Below are 22073 nucleotides of genomic sequence, written 5' to 3'. Positions count from 1 at the left end.
CCAGTTATGAAGAGGATGACTGCATTTGGGGATGATGAGCTGACCTGCTCTCCAGCCATCCTCTCTGCCCCACTCTGAAAGCCCCAGCAGCAGATCCTGCAGGATACAGACAGCTCCTGTGCTGGGAGAAATCTCAGCTTTATCGAGGTTATGACCAAGCTTTATGGCCAACTCTTCAGGAGATAAATAAAATGACTGCAACTCCAGGTACCTAAACTTTATTGTTTGGAATCCAGACTTGACGTTTTCTGCTCCAAGCACTTGGTATTCCTCCAGGAAAGCTGCTGAGTGCAAGATTACCCAACCCTAACTTTTTGTTTGAAAAAAGCAGCAAAATAAAAACCATTAAATGAAGATTAGTCTCATTTACCACAGGACGGAATTGGTTTGACTTCAGTGTTTTAAATGCACACGTGTTCGCTGTTTTATTTTATGTGATCTTAATTTGCTGGATTTTTTTAAAGTATCTTTAGCTGTTAATATATTGGTTTATATTGTGGTGGACCTGGAAGTGCTGGATTAATGGCTGGAGTTTATAATCCAGCCCAAACAAATCCATAATTCAGTCACAGCTTCCTCCTAATTAAAAACAACCACACAGCAACACAAAACTTGCCCTCTACAATACACCATCTAAAAACTGCAACCTTTATGGCCCACATCAAAACCGAATGAAAATGGGTAGGACTTGAATTTCCACATCCCATCAAACAAGCTGTATCTTCTGAAATACCTGCTATGAAATAGGTGCATGCACATATGCAGGCAGCCTGTTCTGCAGGAACACTGCAGGAAAGACCTGAGAGCCACCATTTCTGCAAGCAGGAACAACCTCCATGGAGTCCATAAAAACCACAGCTGCAAGTGCCAAGTATGATTCAAACCACTGGAAACAAGAAGTCATTGCTCCAAGGACCAAAACTCACAACTTGCTGGAAAATCGCCTCTAGGGACTTGGGAAAAGCTGGTGTGAATTATGAAGGGAATGATTATCCCATGCAAGACTGGGGGGACTTCCTACCCAGCACTGGCACTCCCCCTCTTCCCTGTCACTTGAGGGAATTCAGGTAAAGCTGGGCTGTGTCTTCCCAGCAGGAACTTTCCAAGCTCACTGTTCAGAAATGCACATTTCAAAGTCCTTGCCTCTGCCCTGTACTTCTGCTGTGCCTTTAAAAGCATTTATTTTCTCAGGTTACATTGTGGCATATTACAGAATTCAAAATCAAACTGTTCCAGTGTTCCTTTGAGAGGGAGACACACTAACCCTCCATTTCTGGATTTTTCCCATGGATAACAATGTTAGGCAACTGGCTCCAAAATTAAGCCACCTCTGAGAGCTCAAGATCAGAAATGTAAACTCAAAAAATTACTGTGCTGACAGTGAGCACAAAAAAATCAATGTCCATGACCAAGACTTGATCACTTCTGAAATAGTCTTGCATCAAACATAAGCAAGCTGCATATAATAATTTAACACATAAGATGGACATCTAAACTCACATTGTTTACAGGGCTTTCCTTTTGCTTATTTATCAAAAAAAAGAAAAAAAAAAATTCTAGCAAGAAAGAAGAAAAGAGGAAGATGTGTGATAGGTAGCTGCAGCACTTTCCTTGGAATATCCATGTGTCACAGGCTCACTGTGCCTGGGAAGAAGACCAGCCTCATCCTGCCACTAGGAGAAAACCATGAGCCAAAAACTCTCCAGTGTGGGGCCTGCAAATGTAGTTATTAACCCTCTGTTTGGAAATCTATGCTCCAGAAGTTGTTTCACAGGACAGATTGCATCTCACCCTCCAAGCACTAAATAAAAACAAGAATCTGCTTCTTCCATAGCAATATCCTCACTGACCTGATATTTTAAAAGAAGATATTAACAAGCTTCCAGTGACAGTACAACATCCTGACTGCAACATGTATATCCATCTATTTTGTCAAACCACCCCACAGCAGAGAGCTTCCCCAGCACAAGGGACAGTGGCAGGAGCCACTGCTGCAGAAAGCCAGATCCCATCACACATCTCCCAAAAGAACACATTTGTGTGCTGTACATAAAGGTGGAAGTGCAAGTCAGCTGTGTCTGACTGACCACTAAATGAACCCTACAGTTAACACTATAGCATATAGAGTCAGATCAGGGAATGAAAATTGCCTTTTGTCGTCCTCAGCTACTGAGATGGGGCCTTACAGATGAAGTGTTTGTGACCTGGAGGCTGCTCTGCATGATTAACACAGCAGAGAAGAACACCAACGCACATGAACACAAAATCCATCCCTTTTCTCCCTCTCAGGGTTTACCAACAGCAGCCAGACTGACTCCACGAGGTGTTTCATTCAAAAACAGCACATTTTTGAATGAAAATGAACCAGCACAATGAAACACCAATGAAAATCTTCATCAGTCTTCCTTCTGCACAAAAGGTGGACAAATATGCCCTTCCTTCTATCCCTGCCCACTGGTGGGTCCATAAGCACAGTGCCAGCTCCCTGTGACCCTCTGCTGCTGAGGCTACACCGAGACAGGGATCATTGGGAAAAAAAAAACACAACTGAAACCAAAAACACCAAAAAAAGCCCCATCCAACCAAACCAAAATCCCCACCCCACTACCTGGACGTTTCTAACCTGGACTGTTTTGGTGTCACAATCCATCCAGCAGTCTCCAAAAGGCTCTGCCAGCGCTCCTGGCACAGGGGCAGGAAGGAGCAGCTGGGGAGCAGCAGGTTCAGCTTCTCCTTCTAGCAGGGATCTTCCCCCCTTGCAGCCCTGGAGTAACCTCCAGGCACAGCTTTCCTCACCCAGACAGCACGTGGGAGCTGCAGAAGGCTGATGCTTCACACTGAGGGACTGATGGATTGGTTTTGATAGGCACAGAGACTGCTCTGGCAGCCTGGTCCCACTAGCACAAGAGGGAAAGGGTTTATTTATCACCAATTGAAACCAGACCTGGCTTCTGTCTCAGGGCAATGTGGAAAGACAGCAATAATAGGGCAGTGGTGACAAAAAAAATTATTTTGAAACTACATTTATAATAATAATAACAATATTGGCACTTTTACAGTATTAGCCTTACAGGGATGTCAGGCCATTGTTTTTTTTTTTAAAGGTAAATTGGTATTATTCCTTTTTCTCAATGAAAAAAAGAAAGGTGAGAAATTTCATCATTTTTTCAAGAGTGCTTGGCATATGATGGCTGCACTGTATAAATACAATACAAGGGGCCTAAATTTGAATTTTAATTACAAAACTGTAATTCCTGAGCCTTACATCACCGCTGTATGAACACTTTTAGTATGCTCCACACTCCAGCATCCCAAATAAGCTTAGCTTCTTTAAGAAGTTCTTTTCATTTTGCACATAAAATTTAAGTTTAGAACTTACACGTTGCCTACATTTTTTGCACAAGTTACTTTGAACCATGTAAAATCAGTAAGATGGTAGAGAACTTCACTCACACAGACACACATGCACAGGCACCAGTAATAAGAAGGTTTTCTTAATGACAATTAAAATTGGCATCTTTGCCACACGGCTTCCATTGTTCTGTGGCAGGAGCAGCACAAAACACAATCAGTTCCCAGCCCTCTTCTGCAGTGGGGGACTTGATTTTGGGACAGCTGAAGGGCTCTCACCTCCACTGTGCCCTTCAGGGAATCCCTGGAGGGATCAGCAGCCTGGGGCAGCTGCTGAAAGGCTCCTGGCTAAAAGAAAAACACGTTTTGTTTTCCTTCACACGCGGGCTGGGAACTGCTGCACATCAGTGAGGAACCAGGCAAGGAAAAGAGACCAAACCTGCACCAAGGTAAGCTGATTGTGAGCCCAGGACCCCAGGAAAAAACCCCTGTGTTGGGGAGTAACACTCGAGTTTTAAGTGCACTCATTCAAAGTGCTCCTGTTTTCACAAGCTGAGCTTAAACGCCACTTAATTGTTTCAGACAGCACTGATTTGTTTATTTATTTGTTTATCTGGTAAAATAAGTAGTGGAAAGAACCCTGTGTGGTCATAAGTTAAGTATGCTTTTGTATATATATATAAAAAAAAAATTATTTTATTTTTTATTATTATTAATGGCCAGAGCAACAATTTCCAGCAAAATTGCAACAATTCTGTCACATCAGTAGCAGCTGAAAGAGCCTGCCCTGTCACAAGGTACAGCTGTGTGTAAGACTGAATCTCTTATTCTCTCAACCAATAACATTACGTGTACCAGCTCCACTTTTCTGTAAATGTCAAATGAGTTCATATTTTGCTAATGCCAACTCTTTTCCCCTGCTGCTAAATATCACACACCTTACATGGAACAAAAATCGAGTATACTGCAAATCAAATGCATGATTTCCCACAAATCTCAGTGGGAGTTTATAAAGCCCATTAAATGCAGGATGGTTCCCCCCCCAAAAAAACAAACAAACAAACCAACCAAGATCTTCTCTGTCAAGGTTAGTAGTCTAAAAAGATCTCTGAGTTCTAACAATGCAAGGTTTCATCACAGCTGAAAGGTTTTGGTGGTTTGTTGTTTTTTTTCTGTGATCAGATGTGGGTTTATTTTATTATTTTTATAAAATATACACATTTACACACAGACATTTACGTACTTTATTCAACCAGACATATTTCTACAATATAAAACTCTGCTCATGCTCTTTGCTTTAAAATAAGATTATTCACAAGGGGGATTGCTCTAGTACAGAAAATGCAGTAAAATTATATAGTTACAGATTGAAAAATGTATCTCCAGGTATGAATAAACTCAGAGGACTTTTGCTCTGGCACAGAAACCTCCAGCTTTCTTACTCCCCTACTAATGAATTTAAACCATAACAAAGTGTTAACATGCATTCAAAGTACCCTAAAAAGAAGCCACCAAGTCATGCTGGTGAGACCAGAGAAAACCTAAAGAACTCCTCTAAAAGGATCAGCCTTCAGCAACTACAGCTACTTTATCTTATTTATTTATATTTTATTTATTTTATCTTCACAAAACTTCCTCATCCTCACCATACAGGCCTGTCCAACGGGGCATCTTCCATAACAGATACACAAGGTTTATTTCACTCTTTTCTCTCTTTTTTTCCCCCCCTGCAAGTAAATGGGGCATTGTCCCTGAGCAGGAGGATTTTTCTGTCTGGTTAAAACCTAAGGAAGTAGTTTTTCATTTGAATTTGTCCCCAGGCTGCATCCTACTGCTGCTCACTGGTATTGTTGGTACCGCTGCTAGCAGCCTCATACAGAATATTTCTAAAGTCTAAACAGGTTTTAAAGCTGGTTTGGTTTAAAAAACAAACTCAAAAAAAAAAAAAACCAACCCTCTAACACAATCACCTAAGGAGCAAGAAGCACTTCCCTCCTTAAGTCACAATTTCTTGACAAAAAAAAATTGGAAGTATGAAAACTTTCAGAAGAAAAATAATCAACATGAAGCACAGGGAATCATATTATAGTTGTTATTTATTATTTTGCAGCTGCTCTTGAAAGCAGGGAACTAAGATGATGCAGTTAATTAAAACTAACTGAAAGTAAACATTAATTGGACAAAGCATCCAAGTACAAACACTTTATAACAGTCAGAAAGTAAATGAAACCTGTGGGTGGGAGCATCAAGATGACAAAATAATATTTAAAATTACTTCCCTTTATGCAAAACAACTGTGCAGCAAAAATTACCTTCAGAATACCTGTTCAAACACTAATTAGTAGAAAAATGAAATGAAATAAAATTAAATGGCTGGACAAATGGATTCCAAAGTTATACTGACAAAACTGCTGCTGCAGCCAGCCCAAGCAAAGGCAGCTGTAATAAACACACTGTTGTTTACCTGACAATACGCTTAAACAAACTGAATAAGGAGTGCTGGTATAAAAATACATATAAAGGTAAGAGAACTCTATCCCAGCTGATTGAACTACATGAAAGGCAGAAAATAAAAGTGTGAGGAAAAGCCCAGGACATGTGAACAGGCAAAGTATTGCCAGCAGTGCCTTACTGACCAGATTTATGCTGGTGATATTCCACAGACTCTTCTTTACTCTGTGTGAAATCAGAGTTAGGCCCAAAGGATACAGGACCTTGTAAATGACTCAATGCAGGTAAAGAAACCAGCCCTCACCTTTGCACATGAAGATGCATATCTGTAGAGAAATTACTTCTAAAAACAATATTTCCTTTAGCAAAGAGCACTGTCCTAAAGCTGCACCCAGCTACTGATTTATGGCATGCAGCAATAGATTGCCCTGCTGTTCACATCCACGTCACAAAACTCCCATGTTGCTTCACTCATTTCTCTTCATCCCACGATTTTTAAAATAAATTTTTCACTAGAGAATAAAGCCTCTTCAAACCCTCTCTTAAACCCTCTCTTAGGGAAAAAAAAAAAAAAAAAAAAAAAAGCCAAACAAACAGAAAGAAACCAACAAACCACACACATGCATTACTTTAAAAGACAGCAACAAAGAAAAGCTGACTGTAAAACCAAATCAAATCAATCCTGGTGGCTGCAGCAATGTGGCACTAACAGAGATGTAAGAGGGTAAAAAGATCATGGGTTTTTTTTGTTGTTAATATTGCTTTTACCAATTTTCTGTTCAGATTTCTCACTTGATGACAACCTCTTTCAGATAAGCACACAAAACTCCCATTATAATACATTAGGAAGACAAATTAAGACTCCATCTGAAGCTACCACATAATCCAGTCTCCCCTCCCCAGAAACAATTCTACTGTTCTTACATCACACAAACCCTCAGCACACTCAAATCTTCATTTCCTTGCTCTCCCTCTTACCCACCTGGCAGGGGCCCCTCTTTTCTTTCTCAACAGGTTTTCTAAAATCTGTCATTTGCTTTCCAGACCTATGCCTGGACTCACCTCCTGCACTTGAACATTGCTGTCTCTGCTTCCACTGTGAATCTGAGACTAATTCATTTCCAATTTTGCAAAATCCTGATCTCCTTTCCATGTGCCACACCCTCTGCTGAACCCAAATTTCTGATTTTAAGAAAGGTATTTAAGTTAAAAATTATTTCAAATCCTGTCACTGCAACTTACTTTGAAGTTTCAGTTTTTATTTCAATTACACAGTTTTTCCAAACAAAGTATCTTTCAAGATCAAGTTAGTATAATTTAACAGATACACTATCCTTTAGAGGAGTGCCTGCATGTCTGTGAGATTTTTTTATACAAAGCATGAACAATTTTTGCAGTGCTGAACACCACACTTAGTCCTAAATTCAGCTCCCACTGAAGTCAATGTCAATAGGAAGGGGTTCTTTAAAACTGCTTTCTGATTTTCTTTTGTTTGCTTTGAATTCATTCTCTAAATAAGATTTGTACTTAATGTCAGAAGGAGAGGCTGGAGTGCAAAACACCCAACAGAAATTTGCCAACTAAAGGCCTGAAAAGTGAATCAAGACACGGAAATGTTTCTAAAATCAAAGTTACATCATCCTGGTAGTAATAAATCAAATGCAATTAATGGAAAGTTTTTCACCTTGAAAAGTGAATGCACAACAAACACTCTTCAGCATCCTTCCTAAAGTTGCCTTTAGGAACATTGTAACCACACGAAATCCTATTAGAAGGTGCTGAACTCCTACATTGTGACTCTTCCGGCAGGCTTCTACATAACAAAAATGCAATGAAGTACCATACAACTTTCCCCCCTTATTATGCAAAATCCTTATCAAATTCAATAGTGTGACATGGTTCAAAATCCTGCCTAACAATGCCTCGCAGGATGTCAAGAGATGTCGGCTTTGTTTTAGTTTCACGTGCTTTTCAGTCCATTAATGCTAAAAGAGAAAGAACCTTCACACAAATAACTGATAAAGATCAAACCCCACTAAACAATGGGAAGGAAATTCAGAGTTGAAGCTGGTACTCAGCTCTGCTAAAGCCGAGCAGCCCTTTGTGCCCAGGGTGCCACAACACCCAGGAATAACAAGGTGAGGGAAGGAACCTCCAGGTTTTCTCTCCTCCAGGTTTCTTTCCCACTTGCCAGGGCTTTGTTGGTTGGGGCCAGGGCTGTTGTTTCACAGAGTGTCTGCAGTTCCTGGAGGAGCTCCGGGGCAGCCCCCGACTCCTTTGTGCGGCAGGTTGCGGGTGGAACGTGTGCCGCATTCCACATTCCACTCGCAACCAGGAGGACAAAGGATTCACTGATCAGGGGGGACAATTAGTCCCAATTAGGCCTATTTCGCAGCTGAGTGTAAGCGCTGGGGGAAGGGAGCTTAAATCTTAAAGCAACGGGTCCCTCGGGCGAGTTAAAGCGAGATGAGTGAAGTGACAAGCTTGAGAACAGAGCTCCACAGAGGTGGTGGCTCGGCCACCTCCAGGCTCAGCCCTCAGACACACCGGGCTGAGAAACCTCACCATTCCGCCTTTCATAAGCACATTTCCCAGCTGCCAGGGCCCTGCCAAGGTCCCGGGCACAGGTGGGGAATACTCACATGTGCACGTGTGGAGGCTGGAAGCGGCTCTGGTTGATGTTGTAGTGCGTGAACGCCTGCGTTGGGTTGGAGCTGTACTCATCCACAGTTATGGTAACTTTGCCTTGTGACGGAATTCCATGAGCCATCCTTCCTCCTTATGGACATGAGCAGCTCACAGCTTCCCAAGGCCAGGGGCAGGGTAGGGCATGGTGCTCCGGGCAGCTCCCGATTCCCAGCAGCTCTGCATCAACTCCGTGACCTCTGCCAGGAGAGAAAGGCAGCGCACGCTGCTGTAAGCCATGAGATGTAAACACACACAGACCTGTCACTGCCTGCTCTTCCTGATTTCCATTCAGATTTCAGATCTTTCTCTATACTCTTGATGTACCCATCACCCCTCTCTACGCATTACTATTCGCTTTTCTTTTTTTTTTTTTCCTTTTAATTACCTCATCATCCAACTCCATCATCATTAGACACATCCAAAGGATGAACGCTTAAAGTAAGGCTTTATCTTCAGGGGGTGGGGGAAGGGGGAATAAAATATCTGTGTTGAAAGCTCCAGTTGAATACTCCCCGTTTCATATCCTTTATTTTGAATAACATCTTGTGTTAATTGCAACCACAAAAACTCACAAGTCGACCCAGCTTCCTGAAGGACAAATGACTTTCCACAAACATGCACACTTGTTTTCAAGGTGCTGCTGTAGCTTTAGAACACCAGCAAGTGAGAGCCTTACAAGAAACTGAGGTAAAGAACATATCAAAACTGCATAAGAAAAGGTACACCCATATACCTTTGAATCAAAGTATTTATGTGTCCAGAGAAAGGTGAGCAGTGTTAACAAAATATCCATATTACAGCTCGCTAGCATTGAAACTGGTTTGGATTCACTGTTACCAAATAATAATGATTTATCTGGCTTAAATGCGATTTTACACATAAATATTTCTGCATGAGATGAAAGAAATGGGCTCTTCCCTTTCTATGCATCCCTGTCTTGCGCTTCTTCAGAGCGCTCTTACACGTATTTTGCGTTAGATGTGTACTGCAATATTAGCACAACCCAACAGCCAGAAACCTCCCAAGACGAGTTTCCTGCACAAAACCCTGAGGTTCGATTTCTTCAGCCAATAAACTGAGGATCCCTCAGCTGCCTTCCTTTCAGAGGGACTCTGTGAGAATTGATCAGCTGCTGCTGGAAGGATACTTTTAAGATGAGCAACTCTTTCAAAGAGAGGCAGATCCTCAGCTGTGGTAGCTGCAAGGACTTACACAAAATCACAGCACTCAGAAGCCACTGATATTCCTCCCTTTAGCTGCCACAGGCAAGAGGGGACTTTTCCTACCTGAAGTGCACTTTACAAAATTAAATCAGTGCTTACTGGGAAGACAAAGAGATGGGAAAGAGAAGAGAATGACTTGAGCCCCGAGCATCAAACTAAGCAATATTATTCCAGTGCAATGTTCCTGGCCTTCTCTAGCTCCCAGATAGAAATGTGTTTGCCATGTGTAACATCAGGCATCTGAAATCTTTGATTTGTATTCAAAATATATTTTTAATACAAAGACTAATTTCCAGTTTGGCATGAAGCATGATGGAAACGCTCTGCAAATGGCAGATGGCCTGCTATAGGCCATTTATTTTACTATTTTACCACCTCAGGCCTATGTAGGCTTCCATATGTTAGTTGGGTTGAAGACATTGTGCAACCTTCATTCCAGTAACTGGATTCTATCCTTCTTTAGTATTGGAAAGAGAAAAGTATATTAAAAAAAAAAAAAAAAAAAAAATAAAAAAGAAGATGAAACCAAAACTAAAGCACCAATTTAAAAGCTGTCACTAGAGATGGTGCAGCACCGTAACTCTGGTTACAGCCTGGTCTTCTCCTGCCAGACCTAGTGGAACCTCTCTCGTGAGAACAAGGCTTCAGCAGCAAAAATAAGCAACGGTGAGCGTTGCTGAAACAAATCTTTGCTGTGCTGGATGAGATGTTAAGATGCTGCAACAACTGCTCACATAATGTAGTGGTTGCCACGCCAAGTTTGCAGCTGTTTCCTGAATTTCCTTTACAATTATATTTTAGTGTTATTTTGCATAACAGTAAAACACAACACCTGCTTCAAACTGCAGTCCTGTTCCAGGCACTGCAGTCCTTTTGAGATAGAAACTACCAAGAAGTGCACAACAAGGCAGAGCAGCCTAATTGCCCTGTACTGAAAAGTAAATACAAATGAAAACATCTTCCTGCCAGAGAAATGACTGTCATTAACGAGAATGCTGGCCATCAGAGCTCACAGGGAAAAAAAAAATAAAAGAAAAAAAAAGAGTTTTTCTTTTATACTGCAAGAACTTTAGAGCCTGCATATATTAAAAAGTAGTGTGAAAATTACATGTGTAATGTTATTTTTTTTTTCCTGCAATTAAAAGCAACAATATAAAACAATCCATTAAACCAACAACAAAAATATGGTTGGGCTTTCAGAAAAGCTAAATGACCCTGTTTTTAGCAACCCAGCATAAGAAAGGTCAGAACATTAAATTTCATATTATAGTTCACTCATGGAAGAAAAATCTAATTTGTTCATGAGAATGAATTATACATAAAGATAATAGGCATTTTTTACAATGTTTGTAACAGTCCACGTTACAGAAAGAAATTACAACTAACTGGCATAAAACAAATGACAAGAGGACACTTAAATAGCTGTATTAAATACTTTTAAGTTGACTCACTGAGATTTTAAGTGTATAAGATGCAATTGCTTCCCATTGTTCTAATCTTTAATCTTAAAAATAAATCTCTACTTAAATTGAGACAAAGCTGAACGAAGTATCCTTTTAAAATTAAATTCAACAACAAATGCCAGACTGGGGTAAAAATATATATATATATATATATATATATATATATATAATTTGAAGCTGGCTTCTGTGTCAATTCTCTTAATTTCCATTTAATACTCCATAGAGTACTACACCTCAACTATCAGAAGTATCTCATTATTACCTTCTTCACTGTGAACGTCTCTGAAGAAAATAGAAGAAGCTGAACACTTCAAAACTTTAAAACAAATGCATCTTAGGCCCAAGATTAAAAAAAAAAATAATTAAAAAAGCCTTCTTTGAATCATTACCATTCTTCTTTCTCCAACTATGAGCACTACTTGAAGGTTACACACAGCAGATGAGTACTAAAAAAAAAAAGTTTGATTATTTTCCCATCTATCAAGTAAAATAAAGTGTAATATCTTCCACGCCTTTCGAGGCAGTTTTAAGTCAGAATGCCTATATTAAAACCCTAAATGCTATTTTTTCAGCATGTTGCATTTTCCCAGCTAGAGGCTGTTATCCTTTTCCAGCGTGTATCTGTAGCGGCAGCAAGACAGGCGATGTGCCATTGCACACATCAGCTCGGTGTTACAGGTACAAGCCGGCACTTTTTCCCAACAGGGCTGACCCAAACTTAGCTGTTTAATTGTAAACCTGTACCCTGCCGTCCTGTCAAAAACTGCCACGAAATCCGCACAGGTAAGTCATTTCCAATGCATCCTTACACTGCGCGGAGAGCCGCTCAGGCGGGCACGCGAAAAACCCATTTCCCCAAATAAAATATTTACGCCTTCCTCATCTGAATTTCAAAAATTTGCCTCTAGCCGGGCTCGGGGTGTAGCAGCAATCGCTGAAAGGCAGGAGCTGAGAAGGGTTAACCCGGTGTCAACACCTCCGGTGGATCCATGCCCTATCCCGGCGCTGTCGCTCCCGCACGGCCGCGCCTCGGCCCCCGGAGCCCCCCGGACTCACGGGGGGATTCGCCAGCGGCCCCGCGGTGCCCGAGATGCTGCGCCGCAGTTTGCCGACAACTCCGGGCTCCAGCTACCCACCGAGTCCGGCGGGGAGAGGGGGCAGCCGGAGCCCGACGCTCCCCCCTCGCCCCGTTTACCCCGCCGCCGACCCCCGGTACCTGGGCTCCCGGCCGCTCCCCACCTCCGCCCGCCGCCGGCTCCCGGGCCGCCCCGGCCGCGGCCCCGCGGGGCGCCGGGCTCGCCCTGCGCTGATTGATGGCTCCGGGTGGCCAATGGCTCCGGCGCGGCCCCGTCCCGGCGTGTGCCGCAGCCCCCGCCCCGCGCCCCCTGCCCTGCCCTGCCCCCGCCCCGCCGCACCGGGGGGCATCGCTGCCCTGTCTGCGCCGTACGTGCCGCGCCGCACAAAGTTCACGTCGCCCCCGTGCCCGCGGTTGCCACGGACCGGAATGGCCGTGGGGGGGAGAGGATGCTCGGGGGAGGGATGCGATCAACTCCGCACGGCCGCGGGCGAGCGCGGCGGGGCCGGCCGGGGGGCGGGGGGGGTGGGGGGATGATGCCCGCAGCTTTTATTCCGGCGGTGCCGACTCCCGCACCGCGCCCCCGAGCCCTCCGAAGGTTCCAAGTGTCTGAGGCCTCCGGGATCAGGGTTTCAGAGCGGCTTCACCGCCGGCGAAAGGGCAACTCCGCCGGGGAGCGCCGAACCAGCCCGCCTTTCCCTCCTTACTTTTGCGGCGTGTCCCCCCCCCGCGCCTCGCCCCCATCCCCGGGTCCCCCGGCGCCGGCAGCCCCGTCCCCACGCCCGCCGGGCTGCTCGGCTCCGCGCCCGCCCGCTGGCCCCAGCCAGCACAAAGCTCCCCGGCCTACCCTCCCGGCCCCGCCGCCGCGCCCCCCGCCCCGACCCCGCAGCCCGCACCCGCCCCCGGGCCGGCCCCGGCACCGCCGGCCCCGCCGCCCCTGCGCCCGGCCGGGCAGCGGCGGAGGGCAGCGGGGGCACGGCCTGGGGAGCAGGGCAGGGCAGCCTCGCTCAGCGCCGCCGACATCGCCGCCTCGGCTGCGGGGAAGCGGCGCTGCGGCCGCAGCGACACGGCACGACCCGACCCGACCCGACCCGGCTCGGGCGGTCACGCCGGGGGCGGCGGGCGGCCGGGTTTATCCTCATTATTGTTTGCGGGGGGCTGGACCCGGCGCCGCCGCCGCCGCCGGAGCTCCTGCCCGCCCCCCCCTCCTCCGCTCTCGCCCATGACACGGCACCTCTAACCCGCCGCTTTGTGCGGCGCTGCCCCCGCCGTGCCCCCCTGCTCCCGACACCGGCCCGGGGCCGCTCACCTTCCCTCCGCCGGCTGCCGCTGCGGGCGGCTCGGGGATGCCTTCAGCGCGGGCAGCGGGGCCGCTCCATGGGGCTGCGGGGGCGCGGCCGGGGCAGAGCCTGCGCCCGACCCCGCGGCGGCGCCCGGCGGCGGCGGCCCTGGCTCCTGCTCCTGCTCCTGCTCCTGCTCCTGCTCCTGCTCCTGCTCCTGCTCCTGCTCCGGCTCCGGCTCCTGCTCCTGCTCCGGCTCCTGCTCCGGCTCCGGCTCCGGCTCCGGCTCCGGCTCCGGCTCCGGCTCCCGGTCCGGCTGCGGGAGCGGGGCGGCGGCGAGGGCGGGCGCGGTGCAGTGATCGGGGCTGCCACTGGGGTCAGGGAGCAGGCACCAGGAAACACGGCAGGCACGGCGCTGCTCGCACACACACACACACACACACTCACTCACACACACACACACGGCTCCTCCCGCTGCCTCGCACTTCACCCCCCCGGGCAGGCAGGCAGGGAGGCAGGCAGGGAGCGATCGCTGCTGCATTTCCCGAGCGCAGCCGAGGCGGCTGGAGCCGGGGTCACGGCTGCTGCTCCCCGGGATCCCCTCCTCGCCAAGGGGCAGCAGCGCCCGGCTCGCCCGCCCAGACACGGCCCCGCACCGCGCATCGCTGCCCGCGGCTGTGACAAAATAAATAAGTGATAACAGCAACAATTACAACACCCAAAAATCATCGAAACGGGTTTTCGCATCTTCCGCCGCACCTTTCGCCGCCGGGTGTTAATGCGGTGCCCTGCTCCTTTGTAGGTGAGCTCACCTCAGCGACCAGAAACACCAGGGCTCGCCTTGGAGGCCGAACATTGTCTCAGGGTTACTGGGGCTTCTCTATGGAAAAGTAGAATCAGGAATGTGGCTGTTGCCTTTTTTATTATTGTATTTTTTTTTTCTTTTTTCTTACCCCTCCCACCCCCGCCAAAACCACAGCAATTGAGTCCATAAGAGTAAGGAAGTGAAGATTAAACGTGTTTGTTCTTTTACTTTCAAATGGAAAGGGGAGACCTCCAAAAATATATGACAATGAGGAGAAAGAACGATAGAAAAACCAAATATTTTTGAATAGTCGAGCAGACAGAAAAAAAAAAATAGCAGGCCTCTCTAATAGTAAGCCTCTAATATAACATATATATTTTAAATAAGTGATTTTGAGTCCAGCCAACCTTCAGATATGCATGGCAAGTTGGCAGGTTTTTCTTTGTTGCTGAAAGCCATGAGAAGGGTCCTGTGTATTGCCAGGCAGAAATCCACTGGGATGGACTGTCCTGTTTAGAAACGCAGCAAACTAAGAAAAATCAACCTGAAAAAGATTAAATGGCATAAGACTTTTTTTTTTTTTTTTCCAAAGTTACCATTTCAGTCTGATTTTTTTTACTCTTGTCGTTATCACTTTTGATAGAAGTGAGCACTGTGAACCACCAAAGGAAAATTCCCGTTTCAGATAAAATGGCCCACATATGAATTGTCCTCCTAACCCAATCAAAGCAACTTTTCCAGGGAAACTTTTCCTGGAACGGAGTCTGCACAAACATTTTTAGTTGACTTTACTCTGACACAGCTGTAAAAGCAGCAATCCAGCCTCCAGCCCACTTCCCCCACTTGTGCCCCTGCACTCACCCTCTTGTGAGGACAGGGAAACCCACCTGGGAAATTATTCAGCACCAGGGCAAAACCTTCTGGTTTGGTGTGGGTCAGTCTCCTCATCCAATCCACAGCTGCACAAATTCTGCTGGGGCTGGACAGGGAGTGGGAAATTCTGGAGTGGGAGTCTTCCTGAGGGCAGAAAGAGAACAGCTTAACTTCCCTGGTGCCAGCTTTGGTACAGGAACATGGAGGGAGAGGTGATGGGGAGCAGCTTTGCCCCTGAACCTGCTGCATCCCTTCTCCACGGTCACAGCAGGACTTTTCCTGTAGCTGTGTCTTCATTCTTCTGGAGCACTGCAAAAAGGAGCTCCCAGAACAGGGCAGAAGACTGGGGAGGTGACTGGATTGGGAATTAGAAAGCTCACAGATCTTCTCTCTGGTACCTGTGAGAGGTCAGGCATCTCCTGGTGTCTCAGAGCCCTGGTAAATGAGAATTTACCTGCCTCACCAGTCCTTATACACAGCAAGCTCTGTGGCCTCAAGGTTCGTGGTACTTGGGTTTTGCTTCTCTGAATCCAGAGTGGGACCTGCTTCTAAAGTCACACCTTTTTCACAATATTGCATGCTCAGCAACAGCAGCAAGCTGTAATACAGCCATCAGGAACATTTTTGTTAATACATGACTTGACAAACCCTGAAACATTTTCTGTTAAGGGCACACAGCAGAACTTTTCCCTTTTACAAACTACTTGTTTTCAGCATGCTTCTCAACCTTAGAAACTCCCCTTAGAAAACTGCTGGCCCCAGAGTTGCTAAAAGAAGGAAAAAACATTATAATTAAACTGATTAAAGGGTTTTCTGAGGAAAGGAGTTGAATCCTGTTGCCTTTCTTCTCCAACTCACAAGAGTAGCATCGAAATGTAGGTACACAAAATTAAATATCTATATTATGGCTGGAACATGTATTTACTAACACACACTTGACAAGAGGATTTCAAAACATAAATTCAGAAACCTAAAAAGTAAATGACATGTTTATTTAGAGTGTCACAGGACTGATTTTATTAGCTGGGTGAAATTCAAAACAGTGAACAAACAGCATTTCTTTGCCTTAATACTTCCTATTAATGATATTGAAAGGGTATGTTATACAGGAAACTTCAGTCATTTTCAGAGTTGGCACTGGATTTTGTTTTTTCACTTGTACAAATCTGAAGTGAGTATCATCAAATGTACAGATTCAGGAGATGCATGTTAAAAATTCTAAAGCACTATAGTATCCAGAAAAACACACACATTCTTCACAATCTATTATGTCATCTTTAATATATTTCATACATATCACTTCCTCCAGTTTCTGCCAAGCAGGACAGGGCTAACAGCTCTGAGACACACACAGGGTAGTTCAGACACCCTGAACCACAGACACCTACTTAATTTTGCTCTTCAGGATTTATTTTTTTCCTAAGTATCTGTAAAGCAGTAGAAGAAAGCATAATTTAAAGTCCACCTCTGAGTGCTTATTCCTTAAATAATCAGATTTTTGGAGAGCTCTTTTACACAGAAAGGAATCCAATCCAAACCAAAACAAAAAAAAACCCTTTCAAACACATGTGAACCACACATGAAGAACAAATTTGGCTTTCAAAAAGGCTCACTCCAGAAGGGCAGAAAGGATTTTGAGGCAGACCAGTTCCCCAGAGCAGCCCACAGCAGAGCCATGAGTGTTTGTGCTGGCACACTGGAGTGTCCCAGCCTGCAGTGCAGGACCAAGGCTGGCACAGAGTGTGCTACACCTCCTGAAAGAGTCAGGACAGTGTTTCACACTGCCTTTTCCTTTAGACTCAGTACCAGAGGGGTTTGGGTTGTTTCTTTAAATTTCCTGGATTTTTTTTTGTCATTTTAAGACCAGGGTACCAAGGGTTCTCATTTGCACTGCAGACATTTCAGTTCAGGCCTGCAGAGACTGGGACATGATGGTGCAGTACTAGAGAATGCATATTTTAATTCCCTAACATTTTAAGAAAGTAGAGTTTGATCCATTGGATGGCCACTGGTAGCAATCTTCAGAAAAGTCACTGAATTCACCATATGTCAGCACAGACCAGTGCAGTTCTGCCAAAAACTGAGGCTCATTCCCCTCATTAAAGCAGAAATTCTTCCCTGACTGGGGAACAGAAGACATCAGTAGAAAACTGCATTAATTTAGGCTTCATGCCCCACTGAGCCCCACAAAATTCCAAATTTGTTGAATATGGTTGGATAAAGTTCTCCACTGCTCTCTTCTTTCACTTGTAGGCCATAAGTCACAGAACATTTGGTGTGCATGTTGGCCAAGGACATGAAAACAACAGAAAATCAGATTATTACTTATAAGCAACAAACAAACAGAAGAAAAAAAAATTCCAAAACAACAGGATTCCAATTTTGCAAATTGGGATTTTTAGCTCGTAGAGCTTCTTAACAAAATTGCAGACTGGAACTAGCAGGTAATTGAATCCTAGAAGCTGAAAAAACCCCAAATTTCATGGTTTTGGATTTTCATAATCTGTTTAATAATATAATATATAATAATTATAATAATTCATAATTCATGATCATAAAAATATGAATTTTTATTTTTTCCCCCTCACAAACAGGGGCCCATAAACTAACCTGCTCCATACTCCAGCAAACACAACATCTTCAGGAAGAACCCACAGCCTTTCCATAGAAACACACCAGCTTTTGGAGGAAAATGCCAGTGACTTCCAAAAGGAAGTGAAATTTGAGCCTTCTGTCAGAATCTGCAGACACAGAAGAGCACGTCATGATTCTGCTGATAGAGCATCAGGTAAGATTACTGCAGGAAATATCACTAGCTGCCCTCTGGGCAGTCTTTTTATATTTGATGGGCCAGAATTTTGTCACAGGATAATGCTTGTCTGCTGCCTTGCCCCTTTAAATTAAAATGAATCAAATTAAGTTAAATATTTGATTGGGATTTTCCTCTGTAGAAATAAACCGATGCAAAAAAAAAAAAACCCAAAAAACAGCTGGAGGTGAATTTTTTGTCCTAAAAACTCCCAGTGTAACTGATAGTCAAGGTACCTGGAAAAGCAATTTTTTTTTCCCCCTGAACATTCCACTGAACATTCTTTTTTCAGAATTAAGAAGCATACATGGGTGATTTATTTCCTTGTAGGAACTCCCAGGTGCTGCAGGCTCAGGGCACGCTACAAGGAAAGGTTTTTTGGGGGTCACAGTGAGCTGTGGCAGGGAATACACAACTGTGGGAGGTGTTTTACCAACCTCTTTATTGCATAACAATTTTACCTGCTTATAAAGTGGATGGTTTTTTTCCCCCCAAGTGATTGTTTTATCATTTAATTAGTTTATAATGCATTGAGTCAAAGCCAGTGCATGAGAAAACCTTCAGCTTAATTCACCTGCAGTTCAGGCACTCAAAGCCCATTATACCAAACAATTCCAAAACCTGATGGTGTGTCAGAAAACAGGCATGAGTACTACAGAAGAGTGTATCACAAACCTCTCCTCTCCTTGACCTTTAACTTATTTAACTCCCTTCCCTCTTCATCACACGGATTATCTCGTCCGGTGGCAGAGCCTGGTCACACACAGATCCTGTCCCTGGATGTAACCTGAACTGTGTCCCCATGAGTCTGAGGAGTCACAGGGATACCAGATGGCCTCCTGTCTACACTCTAACTCTACCCATGTCCCTCTGACTTCAGACAGAAGATTCTGTGGAGTGGTTTTCTATCACATTGAGTGCGTTTTTCAAATGTCAAGCTCCGCAAACTGAAATTCCTGCAGACAGAGAAGAATTCTCCTCGCTGTTCCTGAGAGCAGGTCCCTATTGCATGGAAAGTTATGTATGAAATTCTCAAAATCAGTCAAAATTCTACATGGAAAGAAAGTAGCAAAACTGAAATAGATCTTATTTCTCAGTGCAAGTAAAGCATTTCACATGGTAGTGCAGAGGAGACAGTATTACTCCTGTGCTATCTTGAAGGTTTTTTGGGTTTTTATTAAGACTACAGATTTACTGGAAAATTTATCTGATGATGATGATGACTATTGTCAACAGCTACTCAGAGTTAACCTCTTGACATCTAAACAAATAGAGCTTACCTTCATGCCTTGCATAATTAACTTTATGTTTTTGGCAGACATAAAGAACCGTGGTCTCCAGGAAACCTGCATCTAGTTCTGGCTTATGGAATCCAGATTCCCTTTGGGTCAAAACTGTGACACCCTTATAGAAAACTGTAGGATGAGTGAAACAGAAAGCCTTTAAAGATATCAGGCGTTCCTACATGGACATCTTTCCAATCTGAGCAACCAAGACTCCCTAAATGAAGGAAAAGACTTTGTCAGGAGCCTTGTCACTTTAAATGTCCCCGGTAACACTGCTGATCTGAAGGTACACATAAACATAAGAGCCTGAAGCCAAAATCTGTACTGTGTGTTAATTATCATCATTATCAAACTCTGCTGTACAGAAAATAGAGCTCATGTTGCTGAATCCTCCCATTCTGTGGGGGAAGAGCATACCTTAAATTCACAGGCAGTGCTCTAATGTGAGATTGGTTTCTGGAAGTGAATGGTTCACGGTATCATGTCTGGTCAATGTTCATTTTTATCCCCTGATTTGACATTTAAAAATCAATATTCTAACAGTTATTGTCTAGATTTTGAATGCATCCAGGCTAAAAACACTTGCTAAGAGCTGAAGGATTCTACACTCTTTGTTTCAGACACGCTAGGAAAAGAAATCTTGTATTCCAGTTATTGTCTGGTATTTGAGTTCAGTGTTGGCAAACTGGTCCCTGCATGTCTTTGAGGCATATGGAAATTGATGATGAAAGTGTCTACTATAACTACAAGTATAATTTGATGAAAACTGGAGCAGTGAACTGTGAGAAACTGCTAAATCAGTGTCATCAAACTCTGCTTGAAAAATAATGAAACAGAAATACCACCAGGACACAAGCAATGCGGTGCAAAGGCTGTGAAACCAGAGAGCAAATACAAAAAAAAAAAATGAAGGAAACCTAGAAGAAATTATTTTAATTGTTCCTTTTGAAACACATGCCCAAAATACAGCACAACTTTCTCGTTCAAATTCACTTGATGGAGACAGTGACATCATGTCTCCTCCAAATTGTTCAAGCCCAAAATCTTGGCACGAGCTGTTCCAATAAAATATCATGTTCAGCCCTGGCACTCTTGCCTGTCTACCCATAACCATGTGCAGAATAAGAACAGCACCGTGGCCAATGCAAATCCTAGTTATAGCTCCAGTCCCTTGGGGCAACAGAAAAATACCAAAATAGAAAACATATTACAGCTTTAAAGCAATAATATTACTGAGGGAAATAAAACAAATGTAACCTCAGAAGTAGGATGACATTTATTGCCTAAAAGTTAACAATTTCTGAAGCTGTAAAAATATAAATAAGGCCTGAAGATGGCAGTGAAAAGATCCTGATATTGCTTTATTCATACATTTAGAATGAAAACAAAACAAACTTACACAGAAATCTGAGAGCAAGAGGACAAAGGAAGAAGATATTGTAATTTTTTTATATCATATGTACATTTTGTTTACTGATGTTTGCCTACATCAGTAAACACACCCAAATTACTGACAAAAAAAGAATTATTCTATTCAGTTTTATCCATGTTTTGAGCTAGCAAAATGTGTATGTATGCCCAAGAAAGGGATATAAGCGTGCACATTCATAGACTTGCCAGAAAATTTGTACAAAAAGATCACAGGGAGACACAGACAGCTGGAAAAATTGGAGCAGGGGCTCTGATTTTCATGCCAGTGTTACACCTAATGCAAAGGGAATGCAGATGATGGACTGCAAGCTATATGTTATTCCTCCTGACACATCGTAGTGTGCTTGTAGAGCTGAGCAAAGACTGGGAAGTAACAAAAAAAAACAACAAACCCAACAACCAAACACAAAAAATCCCCCACAAAACACACAAATAAGCAACAAAATGAAATGAAACAGCCAGAAATGATAGAAACAGTATAATATTATTTCATAATATTTATTATGAAATAAAGTATCTATCTCTTGTTACAGTCATCAGCATTTTCAGGTACAAAAGACAATGTCAAGATCAAGCAGTGGATTCCAAGCACGAGCTTCTGAAATTTGAAAATTTAACTAAACTGTACCTTCAATCTCACCATGACAGAAACCACGAGAGACAAAATGACCAGACACAAACATCTCTTGAATGTCCTATGCCATGTTTTGAAAGAATCATAATGAGATGTTTCTGCACATGGATTTATTCAGATTAATTATCAATAATAGCTAATTAGAAAGCTGTGCTAACAAATATCTAGAAGATTCCTTTCTATTAGGGAATTTACAGATAGGAGGCTTAGTAGAAAAATTTCAAGTGGAATCCTGAGAGGACTTTCTGGTAATATATTCAGGTTTCTAAACTAATCTAGGTGTGGCTTCTGGTATCTTTTCCCATGAGGTGGCCTCAAAACCTTTGGGTTAAAAAGACATTTTCTCTGTTGTTTAACCCAAACTTTGCAGTTGAGGAGCCTCCTTTCAGTGTTTATTTCCCCCCTCAGACCTCCTGATCACAATTCCATCTTTTGTGATGTGATTACTGCGATCCTACTCCAAAAACTGCCTTCTCAAAGAAAGCCAGTTCATAAAATGAGTTGTGAGCCCCAGTTAGAATTTAACCAGGGTACTTTTGTGTGCCCCCAGGGAGGGTTCCTGTGGATTCCTGTTGTGCATCCAGACTTGCACAGCCTTTGGCAGGAGCTGGGAGAGGCTGAGAGAAGCCGAGGCTCTGTTTGTACCAACCTTGCTGTCACACTGAGATGTCCCACCTCGGGAAAGGAGAAGTGGAAAGGAGAAA

General features: G+C 43.9%; 1 protein-coding gene and 1 long non-coding RNA gene across 5 annotated transcripts in view; both read right to left on the bottom strand.

Moving 5' to 3' along the window:
• MPPED2 (metallophosphoesterase domain containing 2) overlaps positions 1-13767 on the bottom strand; it is a 102753-nt gene extending 88986 nt beyond the window's left edge. Inside the window, exons 1-3 of one of the 4 annotated variants that reach the window (XM_086892483.1) lie at positions 12233-12365; positions 11566-11622; positions 8445-8687 (exon numbers count right to left, since the gene is read on the bottom strand). In XM_086892483.1, the coding sequence (XP_086748609.1) occupies positions 8445-8572 (128 nt within the window). In that variant the 5' untranslated portion in view covers positions 8573-8687; positions 11566-11622; positions 12233-12365. Of the gene's footprint in view, positions 1-8444; positions 8688-11438; positions 11623-12232; positions 12366-12392; positions 12453-13560 lie in introns of those variants that run through there. The other 3 variants (XM_086892480.1, XM_086892482.1, XM_086892481.1) reach the window with 3 other exon arrangements.
• A 787-nt stretch (positions 13768-14554) lies between these two features.
• LOC147652377 (uncharacterized) lies at positions 14555-17977 on the bottom strand. The gene is made up of 3 exons (XR_015288549.1): positions 17820-17977; positions 15224-15353; positions 14555-14880 (listed from the first exon to the last, which is right to left on the bottom strand). It is a non-coding gene; the product is annotated as an uncharacterized LOC147652377 (long non-coding RNA).
• Between the last annotated feature and the right edge of the window lie 4096 nt (positions 17978-22073).

This window comes from Cyanistes caeruleus, chromosome 6, assembly GCF_971803275.1.
Source record: "Cyanistes caeruleus chromosome 6, bCyaCae1.hap1.1, whole genome shotgun sequence".
Classification (NCBI taxonomy): domain Eukaryota; kingdom Metazoa; phylum Chordata; class Aves; order Passeriformes; family Paridae; genus Cyanistes; species Cyanistes caeruleus.
Note: the sequence above shows the minus strand (reverse complement) of the source record. Positions and strands in the feature narration are given on the sequence as shown.